We start from the raw sequence: 20,157 nt of genomic DNA, 5'->3' as shown, positions 1-20,157 counted from the left end.
ATCTTGGATTTATCCGACTGTAAGTTTTCCTGTCCAACAGCATTGTGATCGAGATTAGACGGAAAGGTTTCTCCATGTATCCAGACTGCAGTCGATAAAAATATTTTTCTTCGTATTTTCGCTAGTTTCACTTGAACAAATTTTATCTCGAGATTAGAATCCAGGAACTTCATTGCAATACGCTTTCGTTGAAAATTTTCTCTGTGCCTGTGATAGTGAAGCAACTTTTATTATCTCTCTCTTTATCTGGATAACAATGGTGTGTGTAGCTTGTGTAAAGATGATCGTCTGTTTTATTGTTGATAGTATAAAGTGTTCCTGTTCCTATATGTCGTCCCGTAATTAAGTAAATGAAATTTTTATCGGAATTTATCATCCTTATAAACAGTATATGTGTACATACTATATACTGACAAATGCCATAAGATGTACGAAAAGTAATTTCCGGTTACATAAACGCGAACAAGTTGGAAGTGATCAAATCACTTCCAATATCACAGAAATTATTCAATATCACAGAGAGTTTGAGCGAAACATTCATCACAATGATCAATTTTCACAAAGATTGAAAATTAATCCTATTGCAAAAATCAATTTACCATTTTCTTTACCATGTTATGTAATTTTTTTAGTATTTCTAATCTTTTATATTAAAATTATCGTACCAATTGCATAATTGTTTATTTTTATTATAAATTGTTTATTTTTAACTATAGCTTTTATACAGTAAATATTATAAATAAAGTTAATAATAGGTGTTTACTATTATACGTGTTTGTATACTTACGTATGAATATGGCAAACAACTTGCGATACAATGACTGAAGAAATGTCAAGTCCGCACAGTAATACCACTAATGAAAAGAGTTTATCATTATCGACGTCAATAACATTTAAAAACAAACTAACTGTTCCATATAAACAAGGGCAAAATAAACATGTTTTGTAGCTTTTATGACATGCGCAGTAGAATCTGTTCACTGATTTTAGCCGATTGACTCATTTTACAGTTTCTCACGATTATTAGATCTTCTATGAAACAGTGTTACGTATATCCGTTAATTAACATAAAATACGCACATTAGAAATTATCATTCGTTAAACATTTGTTAAATTCATTTAAATATTCCATGATTTGGCACATAGAGGATATGGTATAATTAACGGGTGTTTTGTAACATGAAAAAATACATCTTTAAAGAATTTTAATGTTAATTTTGATGTTTGCTAACAAATTGCGTTTAACCGTTTCCACTGATGAATTCCAGTGTGTATTATTCCTCCAGAGAATTTTTCCAAGTTAATTAAATTAGATACTTAAAATATATAATTTGTCTTATTATATTAAGCTAATTTCATTATTGCCCATTGACACAATTAGCACAGTTTCACAAAGAACGTGTAAGAGAGTTTTGTTTTATCTTTCACCCATTATCAAAGTGAAAACTTTGTTTCATCATGTGAATATAATAATTCGAATTATATTAGTATCGAATTGCAGCGAAACTTTATTTTCAAAATATAAATCTGCTATGAATTTTCTTTCCCATTATTTTGCTTATTATTCTGCTAGTTTTCAGTTTGAAGTTTATCTAAGGCATCGCGAAAATAGGTCTAAATTTGAATTAGGAGCATAACTTTCGCGAGTGCAGTAAAAGCGCACTTTTATTGAATAGAAATGAAACTCGATATATGTATCAAATCAGTCATTCAGTGGAAAGTGTGTATATTATTTAAGACAGAACGTGTTTGTCGAATAAAAGCAAAATGAAAAATGGAATTAGCTACCTACTAAGTGTCATACGCATGGTCCACTTTTCCTCTTTGTTTCTATTCATACTTAATATCACATAACATATGAAGCTTTCAACATTTGAAATTTTCTAAATACACATTGATATTCTATAATTTGTTGAAATTTCAAAGAAACATATAAATTTTATTTATCAATCTCATATTTATAAATAGAAATCAAGCTATAAAGTCAAAAATTTACTTAAAACGCTTATATCAGAATTTATCTATCAGATCCCTATGTTGAGTGTTTTACTCAGAAAAATTCGTATTTTATTTTCTATATAAAATATTATTCATTACAGAAACACGCGTAATTCGCATATTTATATAATGATTTAATGATGAACAGCACGTGAATTTCCAATTATAAGGTACTACAAAGATATGCTACAATATCAATCATCTTGTTCATTAGAACAGCGATACTGAATGATAATGATAGGATGAGTCAAGTTTTATCATGACGACAGGAAAGATTGGACTACATGTACAAATGATAGCAGACCGACATAAAAAGAAAAAGAAATTTAACATTTACAAATATGTAATTGTTACACATCCGTTTATATAGATGACTAATTGAATATCGATTTCATAAAACTGGACAAACTATACACTTAACTTTTAATTACATTGGTATAGAATAACATACATGTACACGTAATCTATGTAGTAACATTTATTTTACAAACATATATTTATTACTAGACTGCGGATGTTTATGCATTTATGGGATATTTAAACATGCAAAAATGTACAGATATAGGAATTATTCAAAATGAAGTATTTGTTATAATTAGTCTGCGAATATTTGTGCAAATCCACATTTTTATGACCGCAACTAAAGAAATGAAACGTAAGCAGAGATTTTTTCACTTTCACTGATACGTTCATTCCATACATTTTTGCATCTTGAAATTCTACATGAATGCATAAAAATTCACGGTCTAGTTGCTATTTGGATATTTGGATGATGAAGCAAATCTCTATTTAGCTTCTACTTCTTTGATTTTGTTCACGGAAATATGAGTTTCAATAAAAATTTGTAGTCTATTTATTATTATAATATGATTATTATATATAATACGTACAGTATTCTATCAAAATATGTATCTTAATTCAATTTTAAAGAGGTAATCTTATGATATGCACATGTTTTCTAACTTTTAAAGCTACTTTTTAATATGGCGACGAATAAGGTGGTCACAACGACCATGAACCGGATTAGGTAAATGTAAATACACTTATTATCGATTCAGTTAGTTTTGTAATGTAATCGCAAGTAACAATCTATGTACACGCCCAGGAGACAAAAATAGATACTAATTAAATAGAGCACGCGAATACACCCATCAAACTACCCCTGCTCTGTCTAGACATGCGTCTACTTAAGTAGTGTCAGGTTAAATTTCAACATTAGCCAAACAGAGCACATTAATGGCCTAAAATGTATAAGCCAACCATTCGTGTGGATTGCTAAAGAATTGTTTGCCACTCCTTAATGAGGAACATATTCGTCAGAAGGATCAAAAGATAAAATCAAGGCATACAAGACATGATCAATATTTCCCCGTAACAATAAAAATATCACATACGAGCTTTTTTTAGAACAATTCTCGGAATGAACAACAATATAGATGTCTATTATGTGTGTTCTTCAACCTGTTGACAAGAACATACGAGTTAACTCGATAATTCCCTATTCTTTATATACAGTTTCGTTTTCTTGCAAATAGATTATATTACATTTATTTTATTTCTACTATTAATTTGTAATTTCATAGTAACAAAAGGTTTTTTTTGGAAGATGAACCGTTTAACAAATTAATTATTTATGAAATATAACTGGAACTTGTATATCTTCCGTTAATAGTTAATAAGTATCATTTGATAGAACAAGTATTTAGAAAAAAAAATTCTTTTTAAGGACAACACTATTCATATTTAATCTAAAATTATTACTAATCCAGGGATTTAAAAAGTTGTAAAGTACTTTTCACTGTAATTTATATTACGACAGCATATTTTCACAGTAGTATAAAAATACAGGAATAAAGTAAAAAATTTTTTAATTTGTATCCGATAGGTTACCTTACACATACGAGAAATTGCTTCCGCATTTACAGTTGGGTTTAACACTGGAAACAGTACTTAAAATAGGTATTATTAATATGGATTTTCCCACTTTATTTTAAATACGTGGAATCAATATACCAGATTAGTGGGTCGAGATATATGAACTATTCAGATTCATAAATATTTGTTCAACGGCTTCGATTGACAAAACATAAAATTGTATGCAACATTTATGGTAATATGGATCTTGATAATTATCATTAATTTTATATTATTTGATATAATAATTCAGCACAAAAGGTAGGATAATAGTAAAGCGATTGAGAATTTATTATCAAAAGATATAAATCGTTCATTTTAAAGAGGAAAATCCAAATTTTGGTACCTTTCATTATACAAGGTGATTTATTCGATAAATTTGAATTATTTATAGGCTATATATCGTACAATGTTACACAAGACAAAACAAAACAAAATTTATGTGATTTCAAGGAGGACACGTGCTTTTCTCTATACCGTTTGTGTGAGCGAATGTGTTGCCAAGATCAACTTAAATGAAACGCTATATTTTTTCGGAAAATCAAAAGAGCATTATCTAATATAAATACATCTGAAGCATATATTTAAACAAACAATTAGTTAACATAAAAATGATATTAAAAATCATCATTTTCGTCAAATTAACTACGAATACATTTTGTAACCTCTCGAACCGCATTAAAAAACGCGTATTTAGCATTTACAAATCATGTGTAATTTATCTTATATAACTATATAACATTATCTAAAATAAAATTTTTATTGCAAAAATCTCAATAAACGTTCGCTGTTAGCATGATATACCGTCAAAATATTGAATACAAGCAAAACAAAAACAATCATTGCATCGTATATCATTTTATCATATTTAACATGCAAATATTATTGTATATGTTGCTTACATGTCAAACAATTTATAATTAATTAAAAGTTGATAAGTTATCTTGTATATTCAAAAGAAAATGAATAATTGAAATTTTACTAATAGAAATGGATCTAAATATAATTAAATGAAATATAAATATAGAAGTAAACACTTTGAAGATCTACCAATAACAATTAAGAATATATTACTTATAATAATAAAAACTTCGACTTTCCGAATTCGTTTCTCATGATAATCGATACAAGTACAAAATGTGGTTCCAGTAAAGTGTTGAAAACGTTATGCAATATTTCCTACTTACTATATATAAAAAGAATCATTAGAATCATATTTCGATTACGTTATTCTCCTTGTTCTACGGTTATGTTTAAAAACGTATACATGGCACACGTCTGGCCTTTCCAACAACTAACCGGGGCCGCAATGACGACAATGAAATGCTCTCGAGTGAACGAGCGAGCGTGTACCGTTCGAATTTCACGCAGTAAGTGATCCGATTGGCTGACGCTCGAGACAACCTCCAATCGTGGCTCAGCGTCCACGTGACGTCACGAGACGGTATTATATACCGTCGCGCGCCGCATCGTTCCTATCAGATCTCGGTTGGCTTTTGAAATGAGCGAAACGAGGTAATTTTCGGAGAGTTCTGGCAGCTCGCGCGCCCTTCGGCTGTGAGAGAAGCCGGGTGGTGGTTTTTCCCTTAGTTGAAACAAGTAGAAGAAAGCTAAATTACTCGTACAAGTCATCATTCGAATCTTAGCAACGCAGTTCAACGTCAAGAATTCTTTCATAAACTAGTCATCGAACGCGTCGCCGTTGTTAGTCGAGTGAACGTACGAGAACGAACAGCTGAATTGTACAAAGTGTTTCGTCGATAGCATGAGTTAAAAGGTGGGCCGGAATAGGTCGCGCAGAACGTCGAATTAATATCCGTACAATTGGGTGCTCTGTAATCGAATTGAGGAGTTAAACAGGACTTCCTAAGTCAAGACTTCACTCTCGTGTGATACTTTTGCTTGTAACTGACGAAGGCTTTGCGACACAATGCTGGAATAGAAGCTTAAGAAGGAAGAGAAAGAGAAATAGAAGACGTGAGAAGTAAGAACTGGATAAAAAGTACTACAAGAGAAAGAGAGAGAGAAACAATAGACTGATAAGAGGCAAATTGCCATAAAGAAAAAATCGTTATATTTATTTCGTGTAGAATACAGACGCGTTCTGGTCGTTTGGTCTCTACGTTTTGGTTTATATTTTTCTCCGGAAGCCGGCACAAGCGTTCTCGATATACCATTCGAGAACCGCGGCACATAAACGGCTTAAAAATTAATTCCGAAAGTTTGAAATCCACTAAAGCGAAGCTCTCGAAGCTGTACCTGAGACTGAAACAGAAAAAAAAAATGGTCGGGAGCAATGGGACTATGATTGCCATTCGGCTTGTCCGTAGCAAATTGCGGAAACGGGAGGATCATTCGAATGCGGTACATCCGGAAGCGACCGTAGTTCAAACAGCAACATCGCCAGTCTCGACGATCGTCGAACCGTCTTATCCTGGTGAAGGTTGTTGCACGCAGACGTCAGTCACTACCACATCGACGGATCTGGGAAACAGTACAGCTGTTGAACAGGATAACGTCTATGCTACAGTCAATCCGGCAGATCAATTCGTCTGGCAGTTTCCGCCTCCTTATCCACCGCCTCATACACCGACGCAGTATACGTTGTACAACGACCAGGTTAGTACTATGTATAAACCCTATTTTTTTACTTTCTTATTTTCTCTCCCCCTTTTTTGTTATTTCTCATCATGTGGTTCTTTTTTTTTTCTTTTCTTTCCTTCCTTGGAACTTGTAATGTTGAACGAAACGAAGACTACGCGTTTCTCCCTTCTAACTTCGCCCATATTCTCTGTATACTTACATTGGCTGCGCTAACCAGTAGAGCCAGTATTACCAGATTTTACTGGTTTATTCTCTGACTACCAGGATTACTCGTATAATACTTAAGTTAATAGAACGATCCTTCTTTTTATGGAATTAGTTGCTACGTGTGAAAACTTGTTTGTATCTTGATCTTTTAGCGGGTAAAATTAAATGAAGAATATTATGATACAGGATGTCATTAAGTAATGTAATTAAGGAGCAAGGTATTGGTGGGAAGTACATTGGTTTCGAAGGATAATAAAAAGTGGTTTAAACTATGTATATCGTAGTTGCTATGCCTATACTTGTGTATTCTAGAACTGATCGATCTTGTGTATATATTCATACATACATACATACATACATGTTACTACTCTTCGTTTGCTTATATACCGTAGTATTAAAAACATTTCATTTGCTGGAAATTTTATTTACTGGATATCAATATTATGAATCGAAAATTACATTGAAAAACGAGATAGAGGATGAAAGATTTGAAAAAAAAAAAAAAAATAACGAAAATTCGAGCATATTTTAATAAAAGTAAAAGGTATCAAATGTACTATTATAATATGTTACTCATTGCTTGTTTACCAATATTTACTTTATCAAAAGGGTCTATATTATACTTATTGAGATTATAGATTACTTTTGTGAAAATTTTATTGCAATTTTTATTATCGTTTACATTTACGAAACCTTCAATTCAAACAACTTTCTTAGAAACTTGTATCTGGTCAACTTGATGAACTGGATCTTGGACCTTGAATGAATTCATATTATTTTTATAACGAACTTCATATAAAATAATATCGTCAAATCATCAAATATTAACGTAATTCAATAACCAATATTTAAAAAAAAACTTCTTATGCACCATGCTTCGTTACAAATACAAATGAGACGACGATTACAATATATATATGTATCTTAACAACAAGACTTTAAATACATTTATTACAATTTTATTTATCTTTAGTCTATATTACATAAAATATTGCCAATCGTATTGTAGTTTCAAGTATATTAATAATTTCGTGGTAGGCTCTCGCTAAAATTTACATCCATAAAATTATGAAAGCTTGTGCAATATGTTATTTATAGTAGATATAATGCATCGGCTATACATAATATATTATAACTGAAAAAGACATATCTGGTAACACTCCAGGATATACTTGGTAATGGCAAGACCTTTGAAAATTGTAAGTAGTTATTAATAATAGTCGATGGCGCTATCGATTGTCCAAGGACGAGGCATACGAGTAGACGGCCTGGCAAACGAGTTGTAAGGTCGAGGCTCAGTCCGAGGCTCGCCGCCAGAAAAATCCCAAACAATCGGCAACGTTGCCACTTGTGCTCTGCTTTGTTGCCGTTATGACACGTATGTTTCAGTTTCATGCTCCACTTACCAGTAAATCTCTACTGCTTTCTCATATATATATGTACATATCTTTTCTAGTTTTTGAACTATTTCTATTACCCCTATACTATTACGTGTCTCGTACAAGAATAGCCACAGTATTTCTATATTAAGCACCAAGTCTCGTTCGAATTTCAATTCTAGAATCGAACACTATACATATCGCAAATATAGAGTGACTCGCGAAAGTGGTCGAAAGTCAAACACTTACCAGGGAAAATTTTTGTTATACAAGGCATTTTGAAATTCCATTAACGCTGCAATGATATTACACTGGTAACATCTGAAACAAATCTGAAAATGTATATGAAAATTACGGGGCCATTTATTGCAAATATACATTTAGTGAAAAGTTTATATACAGCATGAATAGTGATCTCAAACGTGTATTTAGCGTCAAAGATGGCGTCACTAAATATCATAACTTACTAACTGTGATGAAGGATTAACCGTTCGAATATTTTGGTTATCTTTATAAAAAGTGTGTTTGCATAAAATATTTGAAATACCTTGTGGTTTATGTACACATTTTCAGATCTTACCAATATAAGTTTCAAATCGTACCAATATAATCACGATAATCGTGATTCCATGAATCACTGTGTATAAATTTCTTCAAATTAGAAATCTTAAATTACTCCCATTATGGAATTACCTTAATCTAATCGCTCATTATCTAAACGATCAAAATGACATAAGTTTCCATGCTTGTGATATAAGATACTTACGTATGACGTACATAATTTCTTATGTACGATTAAAAACGTACACGAAGCAAGCCTGTCCTTTGTGGAAAAAAGATAAGATTGAACATTTTCAAGTTTCATACTCTGTCGCGCAATTAGAATTCTGTGAGGCACGCTTAGCCATTCGCTGAATTTCACGAGTCTCGATACGAATCTTCATCGCATTTTAGAAAGCATCAAGACGACCTCGGTTGTCAGTATATTTAAAATAATAAGAGGCATAGTAACGCTAACGGTAGTAGTTGAACTTTATTTCATATGTGTTAAGATCTTCGTTGTATTTGCCAGTTTATAACGGTGGTAAGTAATGATCCTGTTCGTGTCAGTCGCATATACATAGTTAAGTAATACGAGAAAAAACGTTCCAATATTTGAATTCGTTGAGCAACTTAACTGCTAATGTTATTCATTGTTGTCCTTAATACTATATTCATCGTCTACGTTTTATATACCTTGCGATTTTCCTAGAATATTATACAGCGCAATCGTATTTTTTACATCAATCACCTTTTTTGTAACCTTGTCTCAGTTATGTTAAAAATTCTGTTATACGCCAGTCATCTTATTTCTTATTAGACACTAACAAATATTTCTAACCTATTTGTTAAAGCTGAATTTCCACTCTCTTTCCTTATCTTTTATCTACTATATTCATTAATATTTATTTAAAATTCATGTGTTATTCGATTAACATTCTCGAAGACCATTATATATATACAATATGATTGCTCGTGTTTGAATGGTACCATCGGTAAATTATATGGACGTAGGTACTGTCGCAACTTTGAATTTTCCATCTGGCAAACCGCGAAAGCCACTATGTTTGGTGTTTTGAACGCATAGGCGCACCTAAAAACCCGCTTTTACCCCTCTGGCTGGCTCTAAATTTAGCGTAGGTGGGCGGCCACGACCGTTTGCCAAGCAGCAACAGGACTTCGGGCATAGGGTGCAGCTGTCTCGTAGACGGTGAAATAATGCGTCTCTCCTTGACGATATTGGCAATATTCCTGCAATTCTGTTGCCTCGATTCGCCGAACCGATATTTTCATTCCCGACCTTTCTGTCTTTCGCGGTTCGTTTCTAAATGTCGATCGGGACACGAGGATTTCAGTTTCCTCTGCCCACGTATACATACATATCTGGTCATCTACCTCCGTCCAACGGTTTTCCTGTTCGCCTCCTCGTAATACACTACCGTTCAAAAGTATCCGCACATTGCTTATTTTTGATAAGATATATTTTATTCACAAAATTACAGTAATCGTATTCTTTATAATAATTACAGTTGTGTGTAATATTTTTATTAATAATAGAATATTGTTTTGCGTTTTTTAAAAGACAATATGCAAAATAACACTGTCTTTAACGTTGTCAAATCTTGTGGAACGATTTTGTTACTTGGCAAACTCTTTATTTTTAGATTCTTTAATTTCTGAAGCTAGATTAAGAAACCTGTTCTAACCTGATTTGTTAATTTAAACAGTAAATGTATGTGATATATAAAAAAAAAAAAAAAAACAAGAGACATATGTTATTGCCATGTGTTCCAATAAGTAACTTAACTCTATAGTCAGTTGATTGCAAGGGTTGCATTTAGGTATCAACTTGTCATCTCGAATCATCTGTTACTCAAAAATACAATATCTATATTCTTATAAAGATTATATATAATAAAAATGATAAATATTATAAGAATTTATTTTGAGAGACCTTTTGCAGAATAATGTATTAACTAACAATTTGTTTTACTACTAAATTTGTTCCTATATTTTATGAAGCAATTTTCTGATACTCATATCTTGCATTTTGTGACATTTAAATTCTTGCTAATAATATTAATTCAATTGTGCAAACAAGCCTATAAAATCCTAGGAACGAAATTATTATATCTAAGCGGTTGGAAATCTCAGTAAAACGAATTAACTTGCGCAATTCATCATTAATTTGCACGCTTTGATTAAATTCAAATATGGTTACCACAATTCAACTAAAGTGTCTGGATATTTGTGAACGATAGTGTATGTCGTATGTAGTTTCTCCGTCTCGCGGCTTCTACATAGCTCTACATAGCTCTGAATCCTGTCGGTCGGTTTCGTAACATCGCACCCGGATACACGACGTATCCTGCTTTTTCAGTCGACGCGTTCTCGTCTATTTCTATGCTTCATAGATCACTCTAATCGTATTGCTGCGTATTATGTATATCGTAAGTCGTAATTCTCATGTGGCCTTACTTCGTTACTCGTATGCCTGACTACGACATGGCTATCACATATTTTGTAAGCTGCGCCATATCTAACAATCAAAAGCGATAAATTTCAACCGCTGTCGAAAGATTTGTTAAAGTTTGCAAACGTCAAATTCAACAATACGGAACGTAGAGTAAACTAGTAGAATTGAAGAAACTCACAAAGACATATTGGATTTGATTGATTATTTTTGAAGTTGAAACAATCAAGCGCACTTAAGATATAGTATAAGCAAACGATTCTTGTTATACATACTTAAATTATTACTCGTATTTTTAAACATTCTGTCTCGCAAGTTATTCTAAATAATGTGATCAAGAGATTATTTAGTAACATTTATGTGCTATGTGCTATGTACGACTGTTATTCAGTGGGGAATAAAATAATAATATATAGACGTAATATCATGTCTAATAAAACGACATAGTTTCAATTCTAGTCTATTACGTTGTTAAACAATGACACGCTCTATTGATTATATAACTTCATGATGAGAGATTTCTTTCCAAAACGAACACTAATCTTCAGTAATTAAGAATAATATTCATATTGAAAGGAAACATTGATGGGCTTTGAAAACGTTGTTTTAAATTGTCTCAAACTACAACAGAAATCAACATCCAATATTTAAGAAAACGTAATACGTATTCAGTCGTTAAATATATCACGTTTGGTTAATTCCTGGAACAGCAAGTTCAACGGACAAAAGATATACAAAATCGTTGTAACAACTTCTAGGCAATGATTGGTGTATTCAAGCAGGTTTCATAAATATTTTTATTAAAAAAAGAAATCTATCTATATAAAAGTACTGTACACAATATGGTTATACAATGTTTTGATATTACCATTTTATTTATCCAAATATTGATCAAAATTATTATTATTATACATAAATCATTATACATATTCAAGGTTCCCACCTAACAGTGCTAACATATTCTACGATTAAAAATACAGAAAAAGTTTGTATAATCTTCTAAAATGCTAATGTTAAATATAATCCTCTACCGGTTAGTGTAATAGCCAGTTCAAAATAAAACGGTAAAATTAAAAGAAAAACATAACATGTACTTAACTGCATGCATTATTGTATTTCAGGATACTCTTGTACACGCATTACCGTCGGATAGGCCTGGATTTGCAAAGGGCTTCCGTAAGAATATCGGGGGACGCTGGCGTCGCTTAGTGAAAAGGAAGCCGGAGACGGAGACTTGTGCCATTCCTCCTGAACTGAAGGATCAACTAAAAACAATTTACGTCTATTGACGATCAGCGTTAATGCGCCGTTGTCTATATTTTTACAAACCTTCCTCGGTAATCGATGCTTTCCTCTATGTAAGATAATAATTATATCAAGAAAGATAGAGATGACACGAGTTATGAAGGCAAAAGGAAACGAACGCGCAATGGGATAGTTCATAAAAAAAAAAAGACAAGTGAAAAATGTATTCATTTATGTAAGTGAAAACGTTTAGTGAGAAATTTCGAAAGGAATTGTAAAACAAAACAGAAATTTATTGTTCATAGCCCTCGCGAAACATATCAAAAAGTGCCTAAAGATGCGTTTTCGGACACATTAAAGATATACATAGGTATAGAAACAAAATGACCCTCTTCTGATGTTGAATATTTCTGTGTAAAACAGGATTGGGATAATGATAGCCTGAATTATAATTGCATAAAATAATGTTAGCAATATTTACAGAGATGTATAGAGAGAAAAAAATTCTATTATCATAGGTTTTGTGATGTTTTATCGTTGGGTATTTTAATAAGATGCCATGAATCGAAACGAAGGAAAAGTTTGAAACAACTGTCCCGCGTATTTAATTGCTCGGCTATGCGAAAAATTAAAAAATCACTGGGCTTTGACACATAGGACAATGGCGTCAAGAACTCTATGAGACTGAACGTAAAGAGTACGACAACACGAGTTACCTCGTAGCTTTTCTTGAATACGTTTTTTCATGAATAATGCAACAAATTCATTTCAAATCACTAGTATTAACGTATACCTGAAATTTTATAACCTTCAGACTTGCCAAAACTTTTTCTTCTACATCCTATTTGGCAGCTCTGTTGTTACATGTAAATAGATGTATAAAGCAGTGAAAGTATGAAACTACTTTTAATTCTTATAATGGCCGATCGTTGAAGTAAGAACCTGCAATTTCCTTCGTACATACAATTTGAGGAGTTTAATATGTTACACAGGAAAGAACAGGGAAAGTTAAGGAAAAGAACAGGGTATGAAAGAATGCTAGTAAAAGAAGTTACACCCAATCAGAATTATTCCCTGATCTTCAAAAATGGGAGTTACGTAGCATTTTGTTGTATACTTGTAACATAGGCCAATTTAAGATTCTTAATATCATTCGACAGCTCATATTGAGCTCAAACTATATACTAATATGGTATTTTAATTGTATTGTTGTATCAAGCAATACTTTGTCTCTGGAACATGGTCAAATTTTAATCGATAATAATTTAAACAAACAAAAGAATTCTATGTATAACGTCGTGCCACGCTTTAAATTTTAGTAAAGCTATTTGACTTTATGTTGGATGTATTTTCTGCACTTGCAGTTTTATGCAGTAAAATTGATAATTTATAATTCTGAGTGAAGCAGACAGAAATAATATATTGTAAACATTTAAAAGAAAGGAAAAAATGCATTACTTTCCAGTAAGCGCCAACGTTCCTTTACGGCTCGACCTTTTAATTCCTTATCGTAACTTTTTAGAATGTAAATAATATTATTGCATTGTTTGTTTATCATGAATGTGATGGCATAATGTTTGAACGTGATGCGGATAGTTTAAGAATCAATAACGTGCCTACGATTTTTATAAACGATGAAATACTGATGGAGCTGCATCCGTCACCTAGTCACTTGATAATTATTATTCAAAACTTGTATTGTAAACTTTTTGCCGCAGCTTGGATCTTTCCTCGTGAAAATCTGTCTGAATACAACAATATCAAATAAAGTATTCTAAAAGATATAATGCGTGTATACTTAATTACATCACCTAAATCATTGCAATTGTTATTTAACTATGGACGTATTTTAATAATCTGCTTCCTTTCCTCATTTCCAAAAACAAAAAAAGAACTGAATATGAATTCGATTATTATGGCTGCTTTTAGGTTTCCCAATGACAGATAAGAAATAGATAACAAATCGATATCGAAATAGATATATTTCTAATATGCGATACTTTTTCTTCAAATGTGAATATAAAAAAGAAGACAGAAATGTAGTATCAGATTTCTCTCTAATAGTATTAAAATATAACTAAATCAATATCTGTCTTTTAATTGGTATAAGGCATTATATATATAAATCATTCTGTACAGTGTATTTTACGGTAAAAATCAATATTCTACAGAGGAATCGTATTCAACAGTATAAAACGAATAAAAGATGACTTATACGAATACTGAAGCTTTAGAAAGAATATGTAACTCAACAATTTTTTAGAAATTATATTTATTTGACAACATGTCCTATTGTATTTAAGGAAATATTTTATTATAAATATTATAATTTATGATATTACTATTTACTATGCTGATAGAATAATAAATACAGTATAATATCTGCATTTAAAACATTGCATTTATACACATGTTATTTTGAAGCATATACATATATATGGCTGATTAAACATTTACTGTCCTCATGTGATTATAGCACGTGATCATTACTAAAAAGATTTTAATAATTTCTTTGTTCACAGGAGTAGAATTCGATAAATGTATAATACAACAGTAATATTACGAAGAAGTAAGTGATACGTTGTATGATACAGTAATATCATCAATCTATATTTTTTCATACTTGTAGTATATTGATTTATACAAATAGAGGTTATGTTTCACTTTGTTATATTACTTTTTTTAATGGTATTACCAAATTCATTCATGGTTACAAATACAATATTTTGATTATTGATTAAAAAATTATTTTCTATATATAATATAAAAATGATGTTTTGCTTTAAACTATACATACAATTGTAATTGTAGGCTACAAGAACACATTCTTAGTATCAAAAATGTGTAGTGCAATACAAAATAATTCTGTAGAATCTTCTATAAAAAAAAAATTGATAGATTCTTTAAATCCATCTTATATTGAAATTATAAATGAGTCGTATATGCACAATGTTCCTAAAGGATCTGAAACACACTTTAAAATAATTGCTGTTTCTGACAAGTTCAAAGATGTACCATTAATTAAGGTGAGAATTTTAAATGTAATAAAATTTTCAGTTAAATATTTAAAATACGAGATTTTTAATTTTATCATTAGGCTAATACGTTTATTTTCATAAACTATATTTTTAAAATGACAAGAACTGTGCATTATCACTTTTTATGTATCATTACTGTATATTGCATACTAAAAGTTTAATTTTATCGATTTAGCGCCACCGAATGATAAATAAGTTATTGCAATCAGAGTTAGAAGGTAGCGTGCATGCATTATCAATTATAGTATGTATTATTATAAAAATATTTTAATATAATATAATAAGTTTAATATGGTAAAATTTGAATATACGTAAATGTTTACCATTTATTTACAAAGGCCAAAACACCTGATCAATGGAAAGAGAAAAGTACTATAACTCCAAGTCCAGCTTGTAGAGGGGGTTTTGGAAAATGAACTTCTGAAGTTTAAAGATCGCATATTTATATCAGAAAGGATATCTACTTATACCAATATTCGAACTTCAAATCGCGCACACGTAATATCTCCGTATTAGATGTGTTTCCTGAGGTTCTAATTTATGTGATAATTGTATGCAATTAAGGAAGTTAAAATAAGATAAATGTAAGCTTTAAAATTCATACTAATGTAATTATTAAAAATACTTAGTCAGAACGTAAAGTAATTAAAAAAAAAAGTTACATTAATGTCATAAAGCAAAAGTATCCAGTCTTAATTTTCCCTCATTTTCAGTGAAATAAAGTATATCAGCCATGGATTGTTCTGCTATTGCTTCTTCTGCCCTATCATGCATCTACAAAATATAAACGATTCGTGAAAAATAGTTCTAAAAAGCGTATACCCTAATTTTTATTGTTTTATTTTGTTTTTATCAATATAGTACATACCCCTCTAAACGTAATATCTCCAGGAGGACATTTAAAATTGGGTCCAAAATTAACAGAAACCGTAGCACTTTTATGAATAGAAACTGTGGGATAGTAAGCTCCTTTATTGACATCGATGAATGCTTCACCTTGATTTACTCCATTTTTGTAAAATATAATTTTGCTTCCTTCTAATGGTTTGAGAGCCTTAAGTGCTTCAGGTACTTGATCTTTTTCTTCGTAATACAGATGACTTTTAAATTTTACTAAGGGCTAATTTATAATCAATTAATTTATAAAACGCGTATGAAAATATAATAAACAAACTTACATTTAGTCCTTACCCGATCCTTGTAGGTGTTTGGTAAATGTGAAGCATCGTGTGTATCAGGTAAAATTACCAGAAATCCTAATGTATCTCCTTCTCCATAACCATTACTGTAATGTTTACCTTTACTTTCATGAAATCGTGTACCTTTTCTATCAATAATTATAATTATGTATTTATTTTTTGAATAACAAATACCATTCTATATTGAAGTTGTTTTATTAGACCATACCTAGATCTCCAAGAATATCCAAATTTATCATAACCAAGCGGAGCTTGTAAATTAGCATATTCTTGACCCCACCCTAACCTTGTAGCTGATCCTTCTGGCATTTCTTCAATAGTTGCTTCCCAGTACCATGTACCTCTACTTACATCTAAAGAGTAAGTAAACAATGTGTGTAATATATAAAATACAGAAGAATACCAAATGATTTAATGTATACTTATTGATGCAATTAATGGACATTTGATATAGTAGATCATGATTTTGACATACTATGAGTTGCTCTGACCATGCAATAGCCTTTTTCTCCAGTTACTGCTAGCCTGTCTTCTGAAATCCTAAGCTGTGGTGCTCGATCATGCAAAGCAAGTAAAACTGTACTTGGACTCAAGGCTCTGTACAGCCAACCAGGAATAGGTTTTCCAGCCCAATCGCTACTTTCATCAAATTCCTGTTAAATAATGTTGATAAATTTCATAATATACTAAAATTGTAAAATATACACTATGATGGCACACCTGTCTGAAGGGAGCATGAGGGTCAGGTTCAGCGAGGATATATCGATAACCATCCTTATTGAAAGGATGCTCAAGAGGATATCCATGAGCAGGTAATTTAGGGGCTGTCATATCAGAACCTCTACCTTTTTTGCCAGGTCCTGTACCTGTTCCTTCTCCAGGAAACTTACGTTTTGCATTGCGACCACGAAAACCTCCACTAAGTGGTACTGTATATGCCATAGTTATGTTTATTAATCGCTTAATAACTTTCAATGTTCAATGTATCATTATTAAATATATAAAACTGCTTAAAAAGATAAGATAAAATAAGATTACATATGATTTCAACTATTCAATTTTTTCTTAATGAAACTAACGTTTCAAAATACAACAATCTTTTAATATATATTAAGAACACAAAAATCACAATGTAAAATTTACTAAGTAGCTTAACCTATTCAAGTCATAGATATTCTGCAATTAAGCAGGTTGTTGTATGATATCATGGGACTGATTAATATCTTGATAAGATAAGAAGTAACTAAAACAAAAAAAGAGAAAAACTAACTATTAAGAATTTACTGATAAAAACAGATATTAATACATTACTAAAAATCAAATATGCAGCAATCTAATAAACATAATAGTAATTATAATATTAAATAAATTTATTAATATAGCTATATTTTTTGGTATGTATATTTTCTAGTATATAACCCATAACTGATAATTAAACTTACCAACATGTTGAACACCCATTTCAGTTACTTTCAAATGACCACCTTTAATCATTGCTTCATAATTTGGCTTAATCATTTGGAGATCTGAACATATAAGTCCGAATAACTGACCATCTGAACTGTTTTCATCAATAGTGAATAATGTTCCAACATCTTTCAGCAATGCTCTGTGTATCTATGTTATATACATTAAAATATTAGTCATTTTCATTTTTGTATATAAAATAAATTCTACATAATTTTAAGGAATGTATAATAGTAAATTTTCATCTCATTTATAGTCAATCACAACAGTAAATAAAGTATTTATTTTTATACTTATATTCAAATAATTAAATTATTTAGTTGTAGATTTGACCTACTGTTGCATGCCAAGATTGAGTTACTCTACGTGGCATTGTGGTCATGCTGTCCCAATGACATTCAATGAAAGGAATAATATCTTTATCTTTATGAAAAAATGTTTTTTGTTCATTTTCTTTTTGCGACATTTGTAGTAAATTTGCTATTGCTGTTACACACATTTGTGGAAATGCTAGAAAAATCATATTCTTTTAAGTGTTTAAGCTTTAACTCAGATATCAAATTATGTATCATAAAATATGGTTAATATTCAAATGTATTCATACGTGCTTGGTTTTTCTTGAAACTCTCTAAACCAGTTGGGGAACAATTCTTGCACATAAATATATAATTCATCATAAAGGGTACCAATTTACCCAGTTGATAACCAATGCAAGATTCATGAAACCATCTTGAACAACTAGCACATAATAGCTCTATAATGTTAAGATTTCTTTCCTTTGCACTAAAAGAGTATAAACTTGTAAATCATTAATACTTGTTTTTTTTATATAATCTACTTTAACATAAACTTTAATAAATTACCAATAACAATTTCCAGCTTCATTGTTATTCGTTCGACCATTAGGTTTCTCAGTGTTTTCTTCTGGTTTATTTTTTTGTTTACTTTTATCATCGCTCTTTGATTTTAACTTGTCATCAATGGACTCAAGTTGTGCTCCTTCTACTTTATCGATTGGACTACAAAAGATACGTCTGTATATAACTTAAAAACAGTTATAACCTCATTCAGTTCATAACCTCAAAAATATTTATTTTATCATGAGGACTTTAACTAAATATTTCTAAATTGAACCAAGCTTACAGAAAATCTATTATTAATATTACAAACTTATTGTTTATATAATTCTAGTAGGCATTATACGTATATGAATATGAACGCTTTATAGATACCTTTCAGACTTTTCTTCTGACATTTTTTAAATTTATGTGTTTCTGTTACTTTTGAATTATTTCTATTTTGCTTTATGTTAAAGTTCTCAGCGTAACAGTATACAACAATACGTGCAGTATACGATATATACATACACAATTGTACATACTTTCTTCAGTTTACTTTTTGTTTGTCGATAGAAGTTTTTAAAACTCGCTTCATAACCTGTATGTCGATTGTTCACTACCATTGATTGGATACTATGGAGATTATCACGCTATCTTATTTGGAAAATGTAAATAGTAAATATACACGATAAAAGTTATATAAATGATAGATATTATTATTTATGTTCTACTTTTATTAGGACATAGACATATATTTATACAAAATTAAAATTTCATTTAACGTAAGTAAAATATGTAATTGTTGCATCTAATACGAAGCTTACACTACAAATTTTATAATTTATTATGTTACCTGTATTACAGTAATAAATATAATATATTGTAATAATATAATATATTATAATAATTAATGTATATTAGAAAAATATATCAGTAACAAACATACACTTGTACTTCTATCATTATATGGCAATATCAATATTTATATATATATACCATGTTTCAAAATTATTTCAGATTGTATTAATATATCTTGTGAGGAGTAAGAAAGAATTATTATACAATTCAGTTATTTGCTTCAGTTATTCAGTTTATTTGCTTTTAATTCAGAAAATGATATTTTCTCCGAATTTACAATTATATTTACATATAAATAAAAGTTTGGCTATATTTCATACTGTTTAGTGTTTTTACATGTTTGTCAATATTTTTTATTTTGTTTCGTTCTTTTCATTACAGTTATGTATAATAACA

General features: G+C 30.5%; 3 protein-coding genes across 7 annotated transcripts in view; 2 read left to right on the top strand and 1 right to left on the bottom strand.

The window, feature by feature from the left end:
- The window catches only part of LOC126865495 (uncharacterized), a 65,628-nt gene extending 53,054 nt beyond the window's left edge, over positions 1–12,574 (top strand). For all 3 annotated transcript variants that reach the window (XM_050618069.1, XM_050618070.1, XM_050618071.1), the window contains 2 exons: positions 6,243–6,531; positions 12,237–12,574. In XM_050618069.1, the coding sequence (XP_050474026.1) occupies positions 6,243–6,531; positions 12,237–12,404 (457 nt within the window). In that variant the 3' untranslated portion in view covers positions 12,405–12,574. The remainder of the gene's footprint in view (positions 1–6,242; positions 6,532–12,236) is intronic.
- Positions 12,575–14,710: 2,136 nt separating this feature from the next.
- LOC126865499 (DNA-binding transcriptional regulator BolA) lies at positions 14,711–16,136 on the top strand. Its single transcript, XM_050618074.1, has 4 exons — positions 14,711–14,929; positions 15,172–15,386; positions 15,574–15,642; positions 15,737–16,136. Exons 1-4 carry the CDS (start codon positions 14,899–14,901, stop codon positions 15,812–15,814), a joined length of 393 nt encoding a protein of 130 aa, XP_050474031.1. The 5' UTR covers positions 14,711–14,898; the 3' UTR covers positions 15,815–16,136.
- Positions 15,984–19,549, bottom strand: LOC126865488 (set1/Ash2 histone methyltransferase complex subunit ASH2). Of its 3 annotated transcripts, XM_050618055.1 has the most exons (11): positions 19,297–19,548; positions 18,928–19,083; positions 18,669–18,847; positions 18,402–18,574; positions 18,040–18,214; positions 17,318–17,526; positions 17,073–17,250; positions 16,806–16,950; positions 16,590–16,725; positions 16,267–16,518; positions 15,984–16,172 (listed from the first exon to the last, which is right to left on the bottom strand). In XM_050618055.1, the coding sequence occupies exons 1-11, from the start codon at positions 19,317–19,319 to the stop codon at positions 16,068–16,070; spliced, it is 1,731 nt and encodes a 576-aa protein (XP_050474012.1). In that variant the 5' UTR covers positions 19,320–19,548; the 3' UTR covers positions 15,984–16,067. The 3 variants fall into 3 exon arrangements, with proteins under 3 accessions (XP_050474012.1, XP_050474014.1, XP_050474013.1); XM_050618056.1 differs by lacking the exon at positions 15,984–16,172 and having other exon boundaries at positions 16,356–16,518; positions 16,577–16,725; positions 19,297–19,549; XM_050618057.1 differs by lacking the exons at positions 18,402–18,574; positions 18,669–18,847; positions 18,928–19,083; positions 19,297–19,548 and having other exon boundaries at positions 17,318–17,603; positions 18,040–18,188.
- Positions 19,550–20,157: the final 608 nt, after the last annotated feature.

The sequence above is a fragment of the Bombus huntii genome, chromosome 5 (assembly GCF_024542735.1).
Source record: "Bombus huntii isolate Logan2020A chromosome 5, iyBomHunt1.1, whole genome shotgun sequence".
Classification (NCBI taxonomy): Eukaryota; Metazoa; Arthropoda; class Insecta; order Hymenoptera; family Apidae; genus Bombus; species Bombus huntii.
The sequence above is the reverse complement of the archived record's forward strand: the minus strand, read 5'-3'. Positions and strand labels throughout refer to the sequence as shown.